Source organism: Orcinus orca, chromosome 8, assembly GCF_937001465.1.
Source record: "Orcinus orca chromosome 8, mOrcOrc1.1, whole genome shotgun sequence".
NCBI lineage: Eukaryota > Metazoa > Chordata > Mammalia > Artiodactyla > Delphinidae > Orcinus > Orcinus orca.
The window spans coordinates 3,240,295-3,258,543 of record NC_064566.1 but is presented as its reverse complement, the minus strand read 5'-3'; the positions used below and the strand labels follow the sequence as shown (position 1 = coordinate 3,258,543).

The 18,249-nt window shown below is 59.3% G+C and overlaps 1 protein-coding gene across 7 annotated transcripts in view; it reads left to right on the top strand.

Annotated features, from left to right (window-relative positions):
• Positions 1 to 16,386, top strand: part of CTTN (cortactin) — a 33,189-nt gene extending 16,803 nt beyond the window's left edge. For 4 of the 7 annotated variants that reach the window (XM_033402498.2, XM_004278053.3, XM_033402500.2 and 1 more), the window contains 10 exons: positions 277 to 387; positions 930 to 1,040; positions 1,798 to 1,908; positions 3,156 to 3,211; positions 6,887 to 6,956; positions 9,013 to 9,161; positions 11,778 to 11,867; positions 13,694 to 13,835; positions 14,641 to 14,712; positions 15,147 to 16,386. In XM_033402498.2, the coding sequence (XP_033258389.1) occupies positions 277 to 387; positions 930 to 1,040; positions 1,798 to 1,908; positions 3,156 to 3,211; positions 6,887 to 6,956; positions 9,013 to 9,161; positions 11,778 to 11,867; positions 13,694 to 13,835; positions 14,641 to 14,712; positions 15,147 to 15,283 (1,049 nt within the window). In that variant the 3' untranslated portion in view covers positions 15,284 to 16,386. The remainder of the gene's footprint in view (positions 1 to 276; positions 388 to 929; positions 1,041 to 1,797; positions 1,909 to 3,155; positions 3,212 to 6,886; positions 6,957 to 9,012; positions 9,162 to 11,777; positions 11,868 to 13,693; positions 13,836 to 14,640; positions 14,713 to 15,146) is intronic. The other 3 variants (XM_004278054.3, XM_033402502.2, XM_033402501.2) reach the window with 2 other exon arrangements.
• The last annotated feature ends 1,863 nt before the right edge of the window (positions 16,387 to 18,249 follow it).

Here is an 18,249-nt window from a genome sequence, read left to right as displayed (position 1 = left end):
TGATGTCACCTGTTACCTCATGCTGTCTTTTGGGGTGAAGGAGAGGCGCTGCAGTTGTTCGTATGCTCTATTTGCTGCACTTCATAGTTCCATCATTATATACAAATAATACTCTTAAATGTTTCCTACGTAAGTGATCTTAGAGTGAGCCTCGGAGACTTCAGGTTTGTTTTTTTAAATTGAGTGATCAAAATACTTCCTTAAAGACTGCTGAAATCCACAGCGTGCTCGCTGATCTTGTGACTGGTTTATGAACAGTACTCTTCTTGTTTTCAGATTACTCCAAAGGTTTTGGTGGCAAGTATGGTATCGACAAGGACAAGGTGGATAAGAGCGCGGTCGGCTTTGAGTATCAAGGCAAAACCGAGAAGCACGAGTCCCAGAAAGGTGGCTTCAGCTTTACCTTATTGTCCAGCTAGCAGCTATTAACGTGATAGGTGATAACCAGAACAGAAATGGAAACACAGAACGTAACCGGGAACACTTAGGGTGGATGTCTCTTTCTGTTAAACATTGAACTGTAAAACAGAAAATCCAAAAACAGAGCCGTTAACTAAGAAATCCAGTCCTTAGACCTCTTTTAGCTTGAACACTGCAGTGGCGTGGCTTGTAGCAGGGGCCACGTGTCGCACGTCTGTGTAAGTGGTGAGACCCAATGGCGCGTCAGTGCTGTGACACTGCATGCTTCGCGGGTTCCTGTAGGGGGTCCCGTCAGTGTTAACCCATGGTGCGGAGATGGTAGATGAGGTTATTTTCCTGACACACTACGAGGCGGTCCTCTTAATGTCATCTGAAATTTCACCAAAGGTCAGGAAGAGAAAGGATGGTTTAGTGAATTGTGTATGTTGAACTTCACGGAAAACCTGCTTTCTCCCTGTTACGCAGGCTGCCCATTAATACTCGATTATGGCCTTTTATTGTCTACGCAGACTACGTGAAAGGCTTTGGAGGGAAGTTCGGTGTGCAGACAGACAGACAGGACAAGTGTGCCCTTGGCTGGGATCACCAGGAGAAGCTGCATCTGCACGAATCCCAAAAAGGTACGTTCATGCTGGCTGCTCGCCCGCGAGGCCCTTCGAGAAGTTCATTTCTGTTTACAGGTCCACGTGTGCCTGGCCTCACGGTACTTGTGTCGCGGTGCTGTCCTGTCTTCAGTGGGGGAGGCGTCCTCTGTCCCCACGGCTTTGGAAGGACCCCTCCGCCCGTAGTGATTCCCCCTTCCCCCTTGGGGGGGCTGCGGTTGGGCGGGGCAGGGCACCTGTGCTCGCCTGGGCCCTGAAGCCCCAGCCGCTGCAGCAGGGTTCCTGAGGGGCTGCTGCCTGCCGCTCCGGGCGGCCACAGGGGCGGCGCGGTGGTCCCAGCCCGAGAGGCGCCCCGTCCCTGGGAGCGTGGCCGCCGGGGCCCTGGGCTTGCAGCCAGCGCGGTGGGGAGCGGGGCTGCCGCGTGGCTGTGGGGTGGGCCGTGTGTGTAACGTGTCTCTTTCTTCAAGTGAGCAGAGACGCGTGCTCTTGTCTGCAGCGTGGGCGGGGCCCTGCAGAGAGTCCCGGAGCACGGAGCGGCCTTTCCGAATCGGCTCAAATACAGTTGCTAACCTGCTTTCGGGCCTGGGCCGTGTGTTCAGACGTTGTCTGTCCTTTAACCTTTTGAGCCCTTTGTGACTATTGGTGAGACTGGGAGCTGGCTCTGTCGTCCCCGAGCTCGGCGCAGCCCTTGTTTCCTCCAGGCGACGTGTTTGAGTCTAACCAAACTTGTGTTTCCTTTCGGTTGTTTTCTCCACTGTCACCTGTGGATTTTCAGATTATAAGACTGGTTTCGGAGGCAGATTTGGTGTTCAGTCCGAGAGGCAGGACCCCTGTGCTGTGGGCTTTGATTACAAGGAGAGACTGGCCAAGCACGAGTCCCAGCAAGGCACAGTTGCTCCCCGGCTCCCCCCAGCCCCGCCCAGTGCCGCCACTTCTAGCACAGACTTCAGGGCTCAGCCTCCGACTCACCCGCTGTCACCTGCAGGGGCCCCTGGGCACTTCCAGCCCAGTGCTGTGCCGGAGCGGAATTCACTCGCACCCTTTCTTCCCTGTTGACTTTTTTCTCTCCCGTAACCGCTGGGGTGTGTGTCTGGTCAAAGGTGGCGCAAGGTGCAGGTCACTCTAACCCCGTGACGCGCCTCGCTCCTGGGGTGGGCTGTCTCTGGTCTCCCGGCGGCCTTCCGCAGCAGTGCTTGCTGTTGCCGGGACTCCTGTGAGTGTCGCGTAGGCCGCCTCCCTGCCTCCGAGACCGGGAGAAACGTGTCTGGTTCAGCCCGATCACTGGCCTTGGACCAGGGGCGTGGGGCAGGCGTGTCCACGTGGTTTCTGTGTCTCATTTGTGGTGGTGTTTTTTTGGTTTTTGCTAGTTTTTTTGATGACACCATCTCTGTGTGACTCCTTCACACAGAACCAGACAGTACGTACGCAAAGCTGGAACTCGACAGGAGGTTTCTGGGTGCATATATTGGGAGTCCAGATGGCAAACGTGCTTTTGCTCAGAGCAGTTATCTAATGTCTGTCAAAATTCAGGCTTGATCATTAGAACCGGGACACACAGTTGGCAAAGAGTCGTGTCCTCATTTTACGGGGCTGAGTTTAGGCGCTCAGCCCCAGCGTGCAGGGAGAGAATCACCTCGGGCTGACCCGGCAGACCGCGTGGGCGTGGCGTTGATACTGCACGGCAGTGTGACTGTCACGTAGATCTGTGTTGCTGCAACATAAGTATTTGGCTGGTAGAAGTTCCGGGAAACTTTTTCTCTTTTAAAAAAGCAAGAGAAAAAAAATAAGTAAAACGAGAGAATCCCTGCACTTGAGCCTCTTTTTAGCACTCAGTAGAGCAGGAGCGCAGAGCAGAGACTGTGCTAGGAGGTGGCGCCCTGCCTGCCACCCGCACCCCTGTCCCCCGGGAGCACGCGGGGAGCATGCCACACCTCTTTCCTGCCTCTCACCTGCCTGCTGCCGAGCACCACGGGTAGAAGCCCAACTCGCAAGCAGAGGCTCATCGTTCCACGTTCTCGTTCTGTCGCTCTGGGTGCATTTTCTCGGGCTGTTTCTGGACCTGTTTGCATGCGCCTGCTGCCGGCAGCTGGCGGACCTCAGCCCGAGACTAAATGCCGTGCTGTCACGTTGCAGACTACTCCAGAGGCTTCGGTGGGAAGTACGGGGTGCAGAAGGACCGGATGGATAAGGTGAGTGCTTCACGTCCAGGGCTCGGGGTTTTCTGCTGAGAGGATCGGGCGTCTGACGCTCTGGGCGGGCAGATGGCTGTTCCCTGGGTGGTCTCTGGTCTCTGGTGGGCGCCTGGCGCGTGTTTGCAGAAGTGTGAACGTTTCAGGCAGGCGTGTGTCATCACCGTGGCGGTGTCATTAGCTGGCACACGTGCCGGGCTTCGTCTCCTGTGTCACGGGTGTCCTCTCCTCAACCCCTCGAGGCCACGCTGTGAGGCAGTTGCTGTCCCTGTCACGTATGGGGGGGGCGGGGTCCCTGGCCAGGCAGGCGCAGCACTGGGCCGCCGTCGCGAACGCCTCCCAGACACGTGGCTGTGACCGTACTTGGCAGTGAACCCATCTGGAAACCGAGCTCTTTGGTCACGCTGGCCGCGTCGCGGGGCCTGCCGTCTTGGGGAAGGCGGATCCGGAAGGTGCGCGTCGCCGCAGGGGTTCCCCAGAGGCAGGGTGACACGGCCGCGCGGCTCCACGCTCTGCTCTCCCTGTGGTGCCCTAGTCCAGCTGGTCCCTCCTGCTTGGTTTCAGAGTCTCAGCGCGTCAGGTGGTTGGGTTTCTGGTCTAAATTCCAACCGCGTCAGAGGAGCAGACCCACGAGCCGCGTGGAGCGGTCCTCGCTGGGGACCGGGCGTGGTCTGTCTCCCGTCGGTTCAGCTGGACCGAGGTTGAGGCTGCCCTGCCCGGTCGGTAGTCTGGGCGCCAGGGCCGGTCCCTGTGGAGTTCCCCTTCCATCAGGCTCCCAGCTGACCCCTCGGGGGACCCCATCACGTGACCGCGTGTGGGCCCTGGGAGCGAGCGGCAGGGCACAGGGCTCTGGCCGCGGGGCCGGGAGTGTCCTGAGGGCGTGCGAGTCTGAGCTCGGCGCTGCGGATGGTGGGAGCTCGCCAGGGAGGACGAGGCCAGTGTGTGTGTGGACGTGGGGACGGGGACACCGAGGACCTGGCGGGCCTGCGGTCGGTGTTGTGGCAGATACAGGAGGTCTGAGAGAAGCCAGACGGGGCCCGCTGCAGGGGGGCAGGTGGTGAGTGGCTGGTCACGACCCACTTCAGGGAGCCCTGCGGACCCCCGGTGAGGTTTTGTGTTTCGTCAGATGGGTTCTGAGCGGCCCTGCAAGGGTTTGACAGGCAAATGACGTGAATAGGACGTGCACCAAGCAGCCTCCCTGCCCCGGGGTGGAGAGTGGATCGCGCGGGAAGCCGCAAGGCTGTGGCCCCGGTTAGGAGGCGGCTTCAGCGCCTTGATCGGGGTGCTTCTGGCTCGGCCTGGGGATGGCGGTGGAGGGAGAGAGATGCTTCCTTGAGGCAGCGTGGGTGCTGAAGCCCCTGCGCTTAAGGGGTGAGGGGGAGGGCCTCCCGGGTGGATGGTGGGGCTGTCTGCTGAGCTCAGGAACTTGGGGGAGGGGCAGGGCTGGGTGGGATGAGTTCCCCGTGGGCACGTCTGGTTGGGCTGCCAGGCGGCGCAGGTAGTTCGGATGGAGGGGGTAGGGGGGGTGCCTGCAGACGGAGGTGGAGTTGGGGAGCCTGCAGAGCGGTGAGGGGGCCATGGGCCACGCCTGTGGGATGGCAGTGGGCAGGCTGGTCTGAGGAGACTGGGCAGGGCACCTGGTGAGGTGCGGGGAGCCCACAGGGTCCACTGGTGCTGGTCTGAGGGTGGAGAGTTGTGAGGGGGGGAGGGGCCGTCTCTGCCCCGAGGCGCTGCTGGGGACATCCTGTCTGGGCGAGCCAGGTGGTGGCACTTGGCATCTGGCAGGGGTCTGGGCTGTGGGAGGGAGGGAGCCGTGCCAACCACGTTTGGGCCATGATCGGGGAGAACTGGGCACTGGTCAGCCGAGGGGATGGTTCTGTTTTAAGGTGGGAGGAGCCCAGGCCATAGACAGGGAGGTGCAGGGAGACCCTGGGGCGTGGCGGGGGTGCGCGGGGTGCCCCTGCGGCCAGCTAGTGGTCTGTGCTGTGCACTTGGGAAGCCTGGTGCTTAGAAGGGTGAGGCACCTGCCCAGGTCTCAGCCTTGGCGGCAGCATGAGATCATCCCTGGGGATAGGCGGCGCAGGGACTCAGGTCTGACGTAGTCCCCGTGGGTGGTGGAAGCAGGTGTGAGGTTTCCGGCAGGTGAGCCCCAGGAGAGGCCGAGACCTTGAGTTGGTCAGGCTGGACGGTGGGGAGCGGGGAGCTGGGTCTAGGTGGAGGAGGGTGGCCAGCAGGAGAGGGGAAGGCTGTAGTCGGTGGGCGGGTCTTGGTGATGGGGGTGCAGTGTGGTGGGGACCCCGCAGCTGGAAACTAGAGGCTTGGGGTCGTGGTGTTTGCCTGTGGGCGAAGGCAGAGAGGTGGCTCTGAGCATCGTGCTGGAGAGTTGGTCGGACGGGACGGGCAGCGGGTGTGCGGGAGCCACGGCCCGGAAGCTGGGGGGGCGCTGACCCCTTCCCCGCCGAGGCCGCAGGGCAGGCAGGAGCCTTGTGGGAGAGCCGGTGGGGGCGGGGCCTTAGAGGTTGTTCTGGAAAGAGATGGGGAGGTTTGGGGAGCAGAGGAGGGGGGTGGTCTGGGCAGCCGAGCAGCTACCTCGGGGTTGGAGGAGGCAGGAGAAGGGGGCTTTGGCGGGAGGGTCGGGGCCGGCCCCCAGGCGTGCCGACCAGAGCCCATGGATCACTGCCGCCCTCGTGGAGCTGCCTGCACCTGAACTTGGTGCGGGCCGTGCGCACCTCCCAAAGCTGCTGCTCGCGGCCGGCCTCAGGGTCAGCCGGTCACAGGCTTCCTTCCACGCATCCTTTCTCACGGTTCCTGTGTCAAGAAGGCAGTGACCGTCCTGAGCCCCTGGCGTGTTTCCCTGGGAAGCGTTTGTGCCCAGCGGCCAGTGCTGCCCTGAGCTGTCAGTCCGCGCCGTGTCAGCCTTTACGTGGCCGGTTGTCGCTGTCCTTTTAGTCTCACAGAGTTGGGTCCCTACAGAACCAAACTAGAGTCGCGCTTACTGGGAGAGGTGGACGATCGGGGGGCCTTTGTACGTCCCAGGGTCCTCTCCCAGCGCAGCAGAGGCTTCTGGGCTCCCCTGCAAATTCTATCCGTGGCGAGAGCTTGGGAGGAACACGTGCTTGGTTTATGGTTGTGAAGTGGAGGCATGTGGTAGGGTTTTTGGTTTTTCTGCTTTTTTGAGCAATTTGCTCAAATTTGAGAGGAAGGTGCAGAGATTTCCCGTATACTCCCTACCTCCCCTCCCCCACCCAGTGGTCCATTTGTTACGATCTGTGAACCTGCATGGAGCCTACGTCGTAGGCACCCAGCGCTGAGGTCGGCTTTAGGGTTCTCTCCTGGGATGGTGCATTCTGCCGGTTTGCACAGGCGTGTAGTGACTCGTATCTACCACTGTCGATTCCTACACAGTAGTTTCACTGCCCTAAACATCCTGGCCCTGCCCATTCACCCCCCACTCCCCATAGGTGTGTTTCTTCTCTGACTGTGACCCGTATGGTCACCAGCCAACGTGTTATCAACACACTTTTCACTCCTCTGTTAATGTGCAGAACAGGTGGATATGAAATCTTTGGGCTCTCTGGTTGGTTCTTTTGGAAGACCTGGGGCAGGCCTTTGTGCAGGGAGAGGAAAGGAAGAAAGAAAAATACGTTCCTGATCTCCCCTTTCCTGTCTTGGTAGAACGCTTCCACCTTTGAGGACGTTGCCACGGTGGCCCCCACTTACCAGAAGACTGTCCCTGTCGAAGCAGGTAAGTCCTAGCAGACCCCCTGGCAGCACCGTGTTTTTTCCCGGGAGAAATTCCACGCTGTGTGGTGTCCCCAGGACAGTGCTAAAGGGGGAGAGGAGCGTCGGCAGGAGCAGATGAAGCATTGACGGAGACCGTGGTTGATCTGTGTATTTTGGGGACAGCAGTTGATTACCCGTTTGAAGCTGTTCATTCCTGCAGAGGTTCAGAGGCACCTTTCAGACACGGGCGTTGCAGCTCTCTGGCGGCGGGGATCGGTTTTGGGGGGTGCTTCCCAAAGCAGAGCTAGGTTAACTGCACGTCCTCAAGGGCCCTGGGAGGTTCCTGCGGAACCTGCCGCTGCCCCGGCCGTGGCATGTCTGAGCAGCATGTCACCGCGTCTGCATGAGTTCAGGCAGTCCTCTCCTTCCTCACTCACGGGCGAGGACCGGGCTGCTCGCAACCCGCCCTTCCGGTGCCTGCTGCGTGCGTGGGCCTCCTGCGGTCCTGGTGTCTGCTGGGGAGCCGTTAAACATGGGCCAGCCTGGGAGGACATCGTTTAGTTGGGGGAATTATTACACGTGATAGAAGTGGTCAGTTAAACGCAGCAAGTGGAGACGACCATTTATTTCCTGTGGACGCCCTGTGGGCCAACAGTCCACACACTCTGGTCTCAGGACACTGGCAGAAATTGCTGAGGCCCCAAAGAACTTTTGTTTACATGGGTTATGTTTTCTGATCTTTACTGTGTTAGAATTAAAATAGAGGCGAGAAGAATTTACCATTTTATTAATTCACTTAAACATTTAAAAGCAGTGAAACTATCACTTATTAGCATAATACTTTTTATGAAAAAAATAACTACATTTTCAAAACCAGAAAGTGCAGAAGAGAAGCATTTCTTTGCATTAAGGTATAGTTAGTTGATTTACAATATTAGTTTCAGATGTACAACCTAGTGATTCAGAAGTTTTAGAGATTATTCTCCGTTTACAGTTATTATACGATATTGGCTAGGTTCCAGGGTAGCGTTGTGTTACGTTTCTGTGGAATCTCCTCAGTGTTGGCCAGCTGAGCTCTCTTAGCTGCTTCTCACTCCTTCAGTCTCTCGTGACACGTTAGGGTGGTGAAGAAAATCTGGACTCCCAGATAAGCAGTGGGAAAAGGGAAGAGTATTCTACTGGCCGTTTCCGGTCGTATTCTCTGTACCCCAGTCCAGCAGGCAGCTGTCCAGTGGTTTTCTTAAAGGTTGGTCTCTCTTGCGCAGCAAGACTTTGTGACATCACGTCAGGGTCATTGGAGGGTATCGATCACTGAGTCACGCTGATCTTCCACACCCTGGCACCTTTCATTATACAGCGTCCCCCAGGTCACGTTCGGTGACGGTATCAACCTCGTCGCGGAGTCTCTGAGTAAAACCGGGAAATTGTCATACTCACGGCAGTGGACACGGATTTTCCAAAATTCTGATTTTGCTTGAAAGCTTGAGTTTTCCTACTGACAACAAATACTGTAGTTGTTTTTTAACAGGGTAGGCTCAGCTCGTTCCTTTCGGAGAAAGGGTCTGGCACGTACCCAAACGGTGTAACCGTAGTTTGTCCATTCCGGGAAAATGATGTTCCAGGAAAAAATCAGTTCGGCCTGCATCTCAGATAGTTGCACGTGTTTTCCCTGGAGGCCCCACGGCACGTCCACAGGGGCAGTCGCAGTGGGCTCCGCCCTCCCATTTTGTCACACAAAATGTTAAAAGGGTTGAGATCTACTCACAATCAGTACTTTCTACTGTTCCATCAAGGGCATCCTTAGGGGGATTTTCTTTCCTTGTGAGTGTCTGGTGGTAAAGAAAACAGTGGTGTTCGGAATGTAAGAGCATTGCAGATGCAGGGCTATGCCGTCTTCCCGCTGTGGGTACAGCACACGCAACGGTGAAGGCCGTTCCTGGTGGGGGACTGAGCCGGCAGCCGAGGGGGCGCGTCGCCCTCAGCTGGGGTGCCTGCTTCCCAAGGGACAGGCCGCCCTGGCGCGGGCCCGGTCCGGGGGAGATGGTGGTGCCCTGAGTAAATCTCTCCTTTCTCTGCAGTGAGCAGCAAAACCAGTGACATCAGAGCGAATTTTGAAAACCTGGCGAGGGAAAAGGAGCACGAGGACAGGCGGCAGGCGGAGGCGGAGCGGGCGCAGAGGATGGCGAGGCAGCAGCGGGAACAGCAGGCGGCGCGCAGGCAGCTGGACGTGAGTGCGGGCGGCGCCCGGGCCCCCCTTGCGTGCGCGGGGCCGTGTGTCTGGCTCGTTCCTGCATGTGCTGCAGAAAGTGGTCAGTAGAAAGCGTTTTGAACTCGCGCCGAAGGCTGTGCTCTCAGGAACTTAGCCTTCAGCCACACAGACGATCCAGTCTCTTGCCACCAGACACGAGACGGTCGATGTGCCCCGGCTCCAGCCGTGCTGCTCCAGTGCTGGGCGACTGCGGGCCTGTCCTCCCCCGTCAGGCTGGCGGCCCCCGTGCCCTTGGCCCAGCCCCCGTCCACACATCTCCCCCTCAGTCTGTTCCCACGCGTCACCCTCGGGAACGCGCTGTCCCCTCGGGTGGCAGGTTGAGGACACAGAAGGAATCCCCGTGAAGGAGGCCGTCTGCCGGCTCTGTAGCCCTTGCTCTGGAGCTCGGATCGGCAGGTGTTTCCGTGATACTTTACAAACTGTCTTTGCACTGGAGAAGGTGCGAGCTGTGAGGGGTGAGCCGGAGAGTGTGGACTCGCTCCTTCCTAAAACTCTGTAGCTGGACTGACGTCTGATGGCCCGGGTCCCCCTCCGCCACCTACCAGCCGGGCGGCCTGACGCGGATCAGCGCACTGTCCCGCGGCCCACGTTCTTGCCCGTGAAACGGGTGTGGGGGCGCCATGACTCGGGTGGCTAGGAAGTCGAATCTGAAATAACGCGTGTGTCGTTTTGTAGATTGTAAAGCTCGATTTAAACCTAAGGACGTTTCCTCCTCAAATCAGTGGTTAGGGCTCTGAAGAGCCCGTCAAGGGTGAGTGGGCGGTTGAGGAGCCGGGAATTAAATAAGCCCTGATAACACGTTCTTATCACACGTGGTGAAGTTGGGATGATAGCAAACGTGTATAATTACCACATACCGTTCCTTAATTGTCAGAAACTCTAAAGCTGTCTCTCCTTTAAGCTTTTCGTTAGGCGCTTGTAAGTTTTTCTTTGTTGCAGACACACGTGCACACGAGGAGGCATTTTTTCCGATAACTTGGTCTCGTTTTCACGTAACGCCTTCCTCGTTTTATGGTTCGGAATTGGACCCCTGCAGTCTGAAAGCTGCAGAAGGGCTGGAGGGCTTGAGGAGAAGGAGGCTCTCGGTCGCTGTTGTCCAGCCCCTCTGCCTTTGAGGTTCTCTCGCCGTCCCTTCCGCCGTGTTGTCCCTCGCTGTGTCCAGCCCCTGCCAGCCTCTCCCCGCCCGCCTGTCCCCCGAGTGGCTCCCATCGATGGGCACGGTACCGCTCGCACCAGAGCCCTCTGGGTTGTGAGGCGCTCTCCTGGGGCAGGACGCGGCCCGCACGCGTCCGAGCGCTCCCTGTGGCGGGTGGGGCGGCCACGGATGCTCGACCCGCACATTCTCGGGAGCGAGCGTGCCCCCGAGAAGGAACGTCTCTGTTCCCCGCCAGATTGGGGTGTGGCGGGGTGGAGGGGGGCCGTCACGGGTCCTCGTGCCACTGCGTGGTGGGCGGCAGGCCCGGCCTAGGCCTGGCCCCTTCGGGGAATCACGCTGCCTCAGGGATTTAACTCGTGGGCGAGCTGCCGGCGCCGTGAGGACTCGTGACCGTCCTGCTGGTGCGGGTCAGGCAAAGCCACACTGGGGTCCAGAGCCGCGTGGTCTCCGGAGGGGGTGGTTTCCAGTGGGCAGTGCCGCCGCCGGCTGTCAGGCAGCCTGGCAGAGCAGGCGGGGAGTGGGTGGGGACGGTGCGGCTCCTGCGTCTGCTGCCCCCGTCCTGTCCCTGGGCGAGCAACTTCCCTCCCCGGGCCGTCAGGTTCCTGATCGGTGGTGTGGAGAAGGTCCACCTCACAGGCGTCAGCACCGGTTTCCCGGGGCTGCGTGCCGTGGCTTAGGACGGCGCACGGTTACCGCCTCACAGGCTGGAGGCCGGAAGGCCTGGGAGGGGTGACGGGGCTGCTTCCTTCTGGAGGCTGCAGAGGGGAATCGCGTCCTTGCCTTTTTCAGCTTCTAGAGCCCCCCTCCCCTCCCCCCCCCACCCCCGCCTTGGCTTGTGGCCCCTTCCAAGCTCTGCTTTGACTGTCTGTCTCCCGCTTGTAAGGACCGCTTGTAAGGACCTGTGATGACACTGGGCCCACCCGGGTAATCCAGGGTCACCTCCTGTCTCGGATCCTTACCATGGTCACGTCTGCAGCCTCTTGCCCTGTAAGGGCACACATTCACAGGACTTTGGGGGTTGGGATGTCAGCATCTGTCCACCGCTGTCCATCCTCTGGCCTCCCCAAGATTCACGTCCGTCCTACGTGCAAAATCCCTTCACTCCGTTAGAAGGTCCCCGGAGGTCTCAATCCGTTACAGCATCAGCTTGGAGCCCAGGTGACGGCGTGCGGATCAGGTGTGCGGGGGGCACTGCCGCCTCTGGCTGGTTCCGTCAGCCCTGGGGGCAGGACTGCGTGGGCCACCAGGGCCGTGTCTTGAGAGCAGACTTGACCGCATGACCTTGCCTGCAGAGCAGACGCTCCCTTGACGTCTCTGCGCCCTGCCTCTGCTCCGTGTTGCCGCTCCTTCCTCCGGCAGCAGCAGCAGTCGCGGGGAGGCCTGCCGACGTGCTGACTGCTGCTGTCTCTGCGTTCCAGGAGCAAGCCCGGGCCCAGAAGCCCACGCCCCCGGCGTCGCCCACGCCCCAGCCGGCCCAGGAGAGGCTGCCTTCAAGCCCTGTCTGCGAGGTTGGTGCTTTTATCCGCTTTGCCCATGAGTCTCTGACGCCCTGGAGACGCCCTTCCCAGCTCAGCACCCCGTGGATGGGGTCCCGCCCTGTGCTGCTCGGTGCCCCGAGGGCAGCCCTCCTGAGTGCGGGGGGGCGGGGGGGGGGCGCTCGCTGCCTCGGCTTACCCACCGGCCTTCTCACCCGCCCGCCGGCCCCGCTGTGCTCTCCTGAGTCAGCCTCCAAGGGTCAGCCGGTGCCCGGGTCTTTCCCTCACCCACTCCCTGCTGCCCTCGACCCGGACCACACCCCCTTCCAGGACCCTCGTCCCCGCCTGGCCGCCGCCCCGCGGCCCTCCTCCCTTGGTCTCTCTCGAGCACCGTGTTCTCCGGAGGCTCTGTCCTTGGCCCTTCCTCCTCAGTCTTCAGTCCCCAGGACCTGCTCCTTTGACCCCTGTGTCACTGAGCCACCTGCCCCCCTGCCCACGGCCGGGTCTCCACAGGCTCTGCGGGCCCCCCTTCCAGAGCAGCTCGGCCCCTGCCGTCCACCCCCACACCCGGCCCAGCCTGAGTCCCCTCTGTCCCGCTGTCCCTTTCACCTGGACGTCACCACTTAGAGCTCACTGAGTCACAGGGACTGAAACTGGCTCAACTCGGCTGGGGCCTAAAGGGGCTGAGGGTGCGGGAGCACCGTGGGCGGGCCTGGGCCTCAGGGTGGTCCGTAGGCTCACCCCTCTGCCTGGCGGGTGTGGCAGGTATGGCGGGTGCGGTCTTAGAATCTGTAATCCCGTGCAAAGGGGGCCCCTGTGCATCCGCCCGTCGGGGCCCACTGCTGGGCCTGTCACTAGCGGTTGGTCCCTTAAGAAGGCTGGAATGACACGTTGTCCTGGGTGGGGCAGGGAGCCCTGCCCAACCACGTGACGGGTGGGGGGGCTGCTGCGGGAAGATAGGGCGTTGCTGGCGGCTGTGTGCAGTGACCTGCTCGGGGTGACCCCCTGACCACTGAGCGGCTCCGCGTGACCCTGCAGCACCGTCTGGCCCCTCACCCTCCGGTCTGTTCCCTTCACGTCCAGGGGCAATTGCCAATAGGAGTCCGTCACCCCCTTGTTTAGCCCTGGAGTGGCGCCCGGTGCCCGGCCCAGGTGGAGCCCTGCCCTGTGGCCTCTGGAGGAGCGCTTCCGGCCTGCCGCACCCCTCTGTCACCCTCTGTGGGAAGCCGAGGCCTGACCACCGGCTCTCCTGGGGCTCTCCGTGGGCACCTTCCTTTTCTGACCCACGAGGGTGCCCTCAGGTGGACCCTGGTCGGAAACGCTGGTTGAAGCCGCTGTCGGTGGTGGATGTTTGGGAACTGGGGTCGTGGCGCAGGTGGCTGTCAGCAGAGCGCTCTTGATGTCCTCTTGCGTGGGACTTGTTGGTCACTTCCTTGCCTCACCTCCACGGAGGGTTCGGTGAGGATGGAACCCGCCACCCGCAGGCTCAGCTGCCCTAGCCAGTGGGATGGGGTGATGCCGTGGAGCTGCCAGCAGAGGCCCGGGAGGGCTGGGAGCCAAAGAGGAAACGGGCCAGACCTGCCCCAGGAAAGTGGGGCTCTCGCAGCTGGCAGGTCTTTGGTGACGGCAGGACTCAGGGTATCGGGGGTGTGAGGACGGGCTTGTGAAGGGGAGCCTGGCCCTCGGCACTGCGGGACCCATTAGGGCCCAGGCATCCGCGGGGTGTGAGCAGGTGACGCCTCCCCGTCCCTGTGTCTGTCTCGTCTCAGCCGGGGCCGAGAGTGGTCCGCGTGTCTCTCTTGGCCGTGTGGCCGTGACCCGGCACGGGCCACGGGAACTGTCTCCTCGACTCTCCGCAGGCCGCGGCTCCGTTCCAGGCCGAGCCGAGCCACACCGGTGAGCCTGAGCCGGTGTACAGCACGGAGGCCACCGAGTACCGGGAGGCCTATGACCCGGAGGCCGTCTACGAAAGCACGGAGGCCCCGGGCCACTACCAAGCAGGTACACGGGTCTCCTGCATTCCACCCCCTCTGCTTCTGTTCCCCTGCTGGCCGACCTGCCCCACCTCTGCCATGCTTGCGGGGCTCCTGTCCTGCTGCGGGCCCCAGACCCCAGGGGGCTTGGCCTGGCCTCCCGGGGGGTTCCAGGAGATCCTTGCTTGTGCTGAGGGCGCTGAGAGGGGTGGGCTTGGAGGAAGGGGCTCTTGCTGCTGTTGTATCAGAGTAGAAGCTCGTGAGGTCTTCCAGGAAGCCAGAGTACGTTGAGGTCTCTGAAGAGGGAGATTTCTGCGCGCTCTGAACATCTTATGGATGGATGAACACTCAAAGTGGTCTTTGATTTCTAGAGATGAGGTTTCCTTTAATGTGTTTGGACAGATTTAACACAAGCCCGTTCTCCCACTTGGAGTGACATGAGAATCAGTATCAGAATCTACACCAGGGCAGGGCTCTCACCTTCCCTGAGCACAGCGCGAGGTGTGATCAGCCATCTGCTGCTTGCATTCATTTGTTCATGATATGACCTTTCCTAAAAGTAGTGCTCAATCTTTAAAATGTAAAAAATGACACCCTGAGAACTGCCAGTGCCTCTATCGAGATCGTTACACGTGGATTCGCTGCTCGGAGCCGGTTCCTCCCCTTGGGAGCAGGAGCCCGACGGCCCACGGCGCACCCTCCCGATCCACGCTCGGCACCCCTGCAGCGTCCTCTCCTGACGGGCTCCTCCACCCGGACCTGAGGAAGGGGCGTCTGACGGGAGTGAGAGTGAGCTCTGCTTCCCTCTCAGACCCTGTTCTGGTTTATTCTAGAGGAGGGTACCTACGGTGAATATGAGAACGATCTTGGAATCACAGCCATCGCCCTCTACGACTACCAGGCTGGTGAGACACCGCCCCGAGGGCTGGAAATGGTGGTGGCGGGGCTTCCAGTCGTTCGTCTCTTCAAAGTCTGACTCTCAGAGCGTTATTTACGATTTTTAAAAAGAATTTATTTTGGAACAATTTCAAGGTTATAGAAAAGTTGCAGATACAGTCCAAGGAATTCCTGTATCTCCCTCAGCCACACTTCATCTGCTCTGGGTTAGGGTTTTGTTCGAAGGGCTCTGCCCTGTCTCTGTGTGCGCCCCTTCACACACAGAGTAGGGGAGACAGTGAACCCTCCACCCCCAGGACCCTGCACCCCCAGAACCCTGCACCCCCATGGAGCCTCAGTGGGAGACCGCCAGCTCGAGGAACTGCTGGAGGCTTTTCCTCTGGTGGCTGAGCAGGGAACGCCGAGTGTGACCGCTGCCCTCTCTCTGTGCCCTCCTCCCTAGCGGGCGATGATGAGATCTCCTTCGACCCCGACGACATCATCACCAACATCGAGATGATTGACGATGGCTGGTGGCGCGGGCTGTGCAAGGGCAGGTATGGGCTCTTCCCCGCCAACTACGTGGAGCTGCGGCAGTAGGTAGCTGGCTACGCCCTCGCCGTCTGTGGCCACGCCCGCCTTCCGGTGTTTTCTTCAGGGTGCCGAGGGGAGTGTGCACTGCTTTTATATTTAATACTTTGCTGATGCTTTTGAAAATGTTTACGCCACAGAACTTGCTAATATATTGTAATCATGCTCCTTGGAGGACTCGGTGATTGTTTTTATGCATTTAAGTTGTTTTTTTTTTTTTTTTTTTGCCATCAACTGTTGCCTGGAGCCACTTCGGGGACCTTTGGTCCTGAGTGCGTGTTGTCCCTGCCCGCCTCTCGCCCTCCACTCCAACGAGGTGGGGGCAGGAGTCCCTGCCCAGGGTTTTGGAGGAAGAGGGAGGGCCTGATAGGAAGTTAGAATTGTGGGGCAGTCGCTAGAAAGTACGGGAGCTGTCGGCTCGGTCGGAAAAGCCCCTTGCGCTGTGAAATCCCACAGTCTTTGCTGGGTTTCAGCAAAGACCCCCCCTTTCTCCGCGGCTCCCTCCTCTTGTCCTCGTTATCTCGCCTCCCCCCGACGCCCGGCCTCCAGGAGGGCTGCTGGGCCCCTGCTCCCGCCCCCGCTTCAGTGTCACCAGTCCCTTAAAGACTGTCCTCCCGCTGTCCCCAGCCCCGGGCAGCTGGCCTGTGTCCGCCCTGTGGGGAGACAGCCGCTGCTGGGGGAAGGCAGGTCCCTTCCCCATGGTGAACCGCAGAAATGCTTCCCATCAAGGAGGCCGTGCTCTTTTTGCCAAAATATCATGTTAAGTGACAGCAAAATCTGATGGATTGACTTGGCTGAGAACAAGAGGGAGTGCTGTGGCCCGAGACGCTGCCGTGGCTGCTGCAGGGAGCCCTTCCCCCGGGAGGGACCGCGAGGCCCACCCGGCTCCCGCACGTGGCCGCGGCAGTGTCCTCCCGGGGGACCACGTGGAAATGTCTCTGGTGTTGGGATGCCAGTGACCAAGAGGTACACGTTTTCTTTCCTGAAGTGCATTTGCTTTACCACGATTAGGTCGGGTTTTATATGCAATTCTTGTATCTGAATTTCTGTAGCACACCTCATAGGTATGATTTTTTTAAATTAAACATTCAAAATAAACTTTTTTTGATCCACTTGCTGCTGATTCACTTCATTCTACAGTGGGGGACGGCCTTGCTGTCACCACCCGGCGAGGTAAAGCCTTGTATTTCTCAGCTCTGGGCCAACCGGCTTCCCTTTTGAAGAAGCACGCTCCTTAAAAGGTATTTTTTAGGAGATGAAATGTTTTAACTCTCGAAATTTGTGCAAGGATCCCAAGCAAGACGGAAAATGCTGTGTTTAAAACTCATTTCTGAATTACGGTTTTCAAAATACATCGCGAGGTGATTGCAGTGTAGCCAAAGGTATCATTTTCCTCTGGGGCGCAGCAGTCCGTGTCCAGGAGACAGTGGTGCTGAGCGGAGGAAGGGCAGGCTTGGGTGGTGGGGGGAGAGGGGTTGCAGCCTCCAGGTCAGCCGAGAAGCCCCGGAGGTCGTGGGCGGCAGCAGCGAAGCGTCAGGACTGACCCGTCCAGGCCGCCCCGCTCAGTGGTGGTCTGCTCCCAGTTGTGCAGGTTCCTGCTTTGGAGCCTCCGACGGTGAGGGGTGGGGTGTGCTGCGTGCTAACCCGGCTCCCTGGTTTCCAGGGCGGTAGGCAGGGCTCCCCTTGCAGGCGGCTCATCTGGCGGAACGAGAGCTTCGAAGCTTCTGGAAGATGTGCTCTCCCCAGCCCCCTCTTGAGGACCTTGGCCTGGTGGGCTGCCTAGACCCTCAGGCAGGTGAGGTGGTGACCTTTTGTTTTCAAGCTAAGGCTGGAGGACTGTTACAGTGGCGCTCTCTGAAAATTCAGGAATTTGGAAGTCGGCCCTGGCTACCCCCCATCGTGTTCCTGACTCCCCGGGTCTGGTGGGAGCTGACCTGGGTCACCTGGGAGCTGGGAGCCTGAGTTCCTGGGCTCATTTCCTTCCCACCAGACCCCCCTGTGGAACCTTCTCGTGGTGCTGAGTTGCCCCATTGAGCCCCTTCAAGCCTGGAGGTAGCACCATTGCCCCCTGGGCCAGCTTTGCTCGCGGGACCCAAGCCTGAGAGGCCCCTCCCCCCACGGCAAAGTGTGGGGTCGGATGGGAGGCCCCAGTGCTGGGAGTCGGGCCACCCTGCCTGCAGCCGCCTGCGGGGGACGCTGTTCCTGAAGAAACGGGGCAGGGAGGTTTCCCCACGATGGGGTGAGGGCAGAACGTGACAAAGGCAGGGGCAGGAAGGCCCCGCTGGCCCAGCGTCTGCCCAGCCTGTCTCCGCCTGTGACCACCTCTTGGCCGTGTCCGTCTGACGTGTCTGTGTGTGTCCTGCTGACCGCAGAGCCTGGCGGGCAGGTGGGGCCTCTCGGGAAAGGAAGGCCTGTTCTGATGCTCTGCGCCCTGGACGTGCCGCGTGGGGCGTGCACCTGCTTGACTTTACGCTCTGATTTCTTCATCTGAAAAAGGGATTAAAAACAATGTCTTCTTTCCTCCCAGACAGGGGCTTCAGGGCTCATTCTCCATGCTTGAATTTGGAGTGTTTTGCCAGGATACACCTTCAGGATCTGATGGGTAGAGTGTATGCATCTTACCAGTAAGACATAACAATACGTTTTAGGAATTTGTTTTTCCTGAAACATTAGGAGACCCTAATCTTATCCTCTCAGACCCAGGTTTTAAATTCTGTTGTGTTTTTTTTTTTTTTCTCCCAATATCCCTTTGGATATTTCTTCTGACCTGTCTGTTCTACCCTGGGAAGACAAACTCTGCATCTGTGATTGTGAAAATGACAAATGGAAGGGAACGTAGCAAATAGAAATAGGTTGGCTGAGAAGCTTCCTTTTTCCTGCCCACAATCAGAGTTATAATATTGCTTCTTCAGTGATGTTCAGAACCATCTGAAACAGTTCAGTTGTCATTTGTGAGCTGTAGAGATTTCCCACTA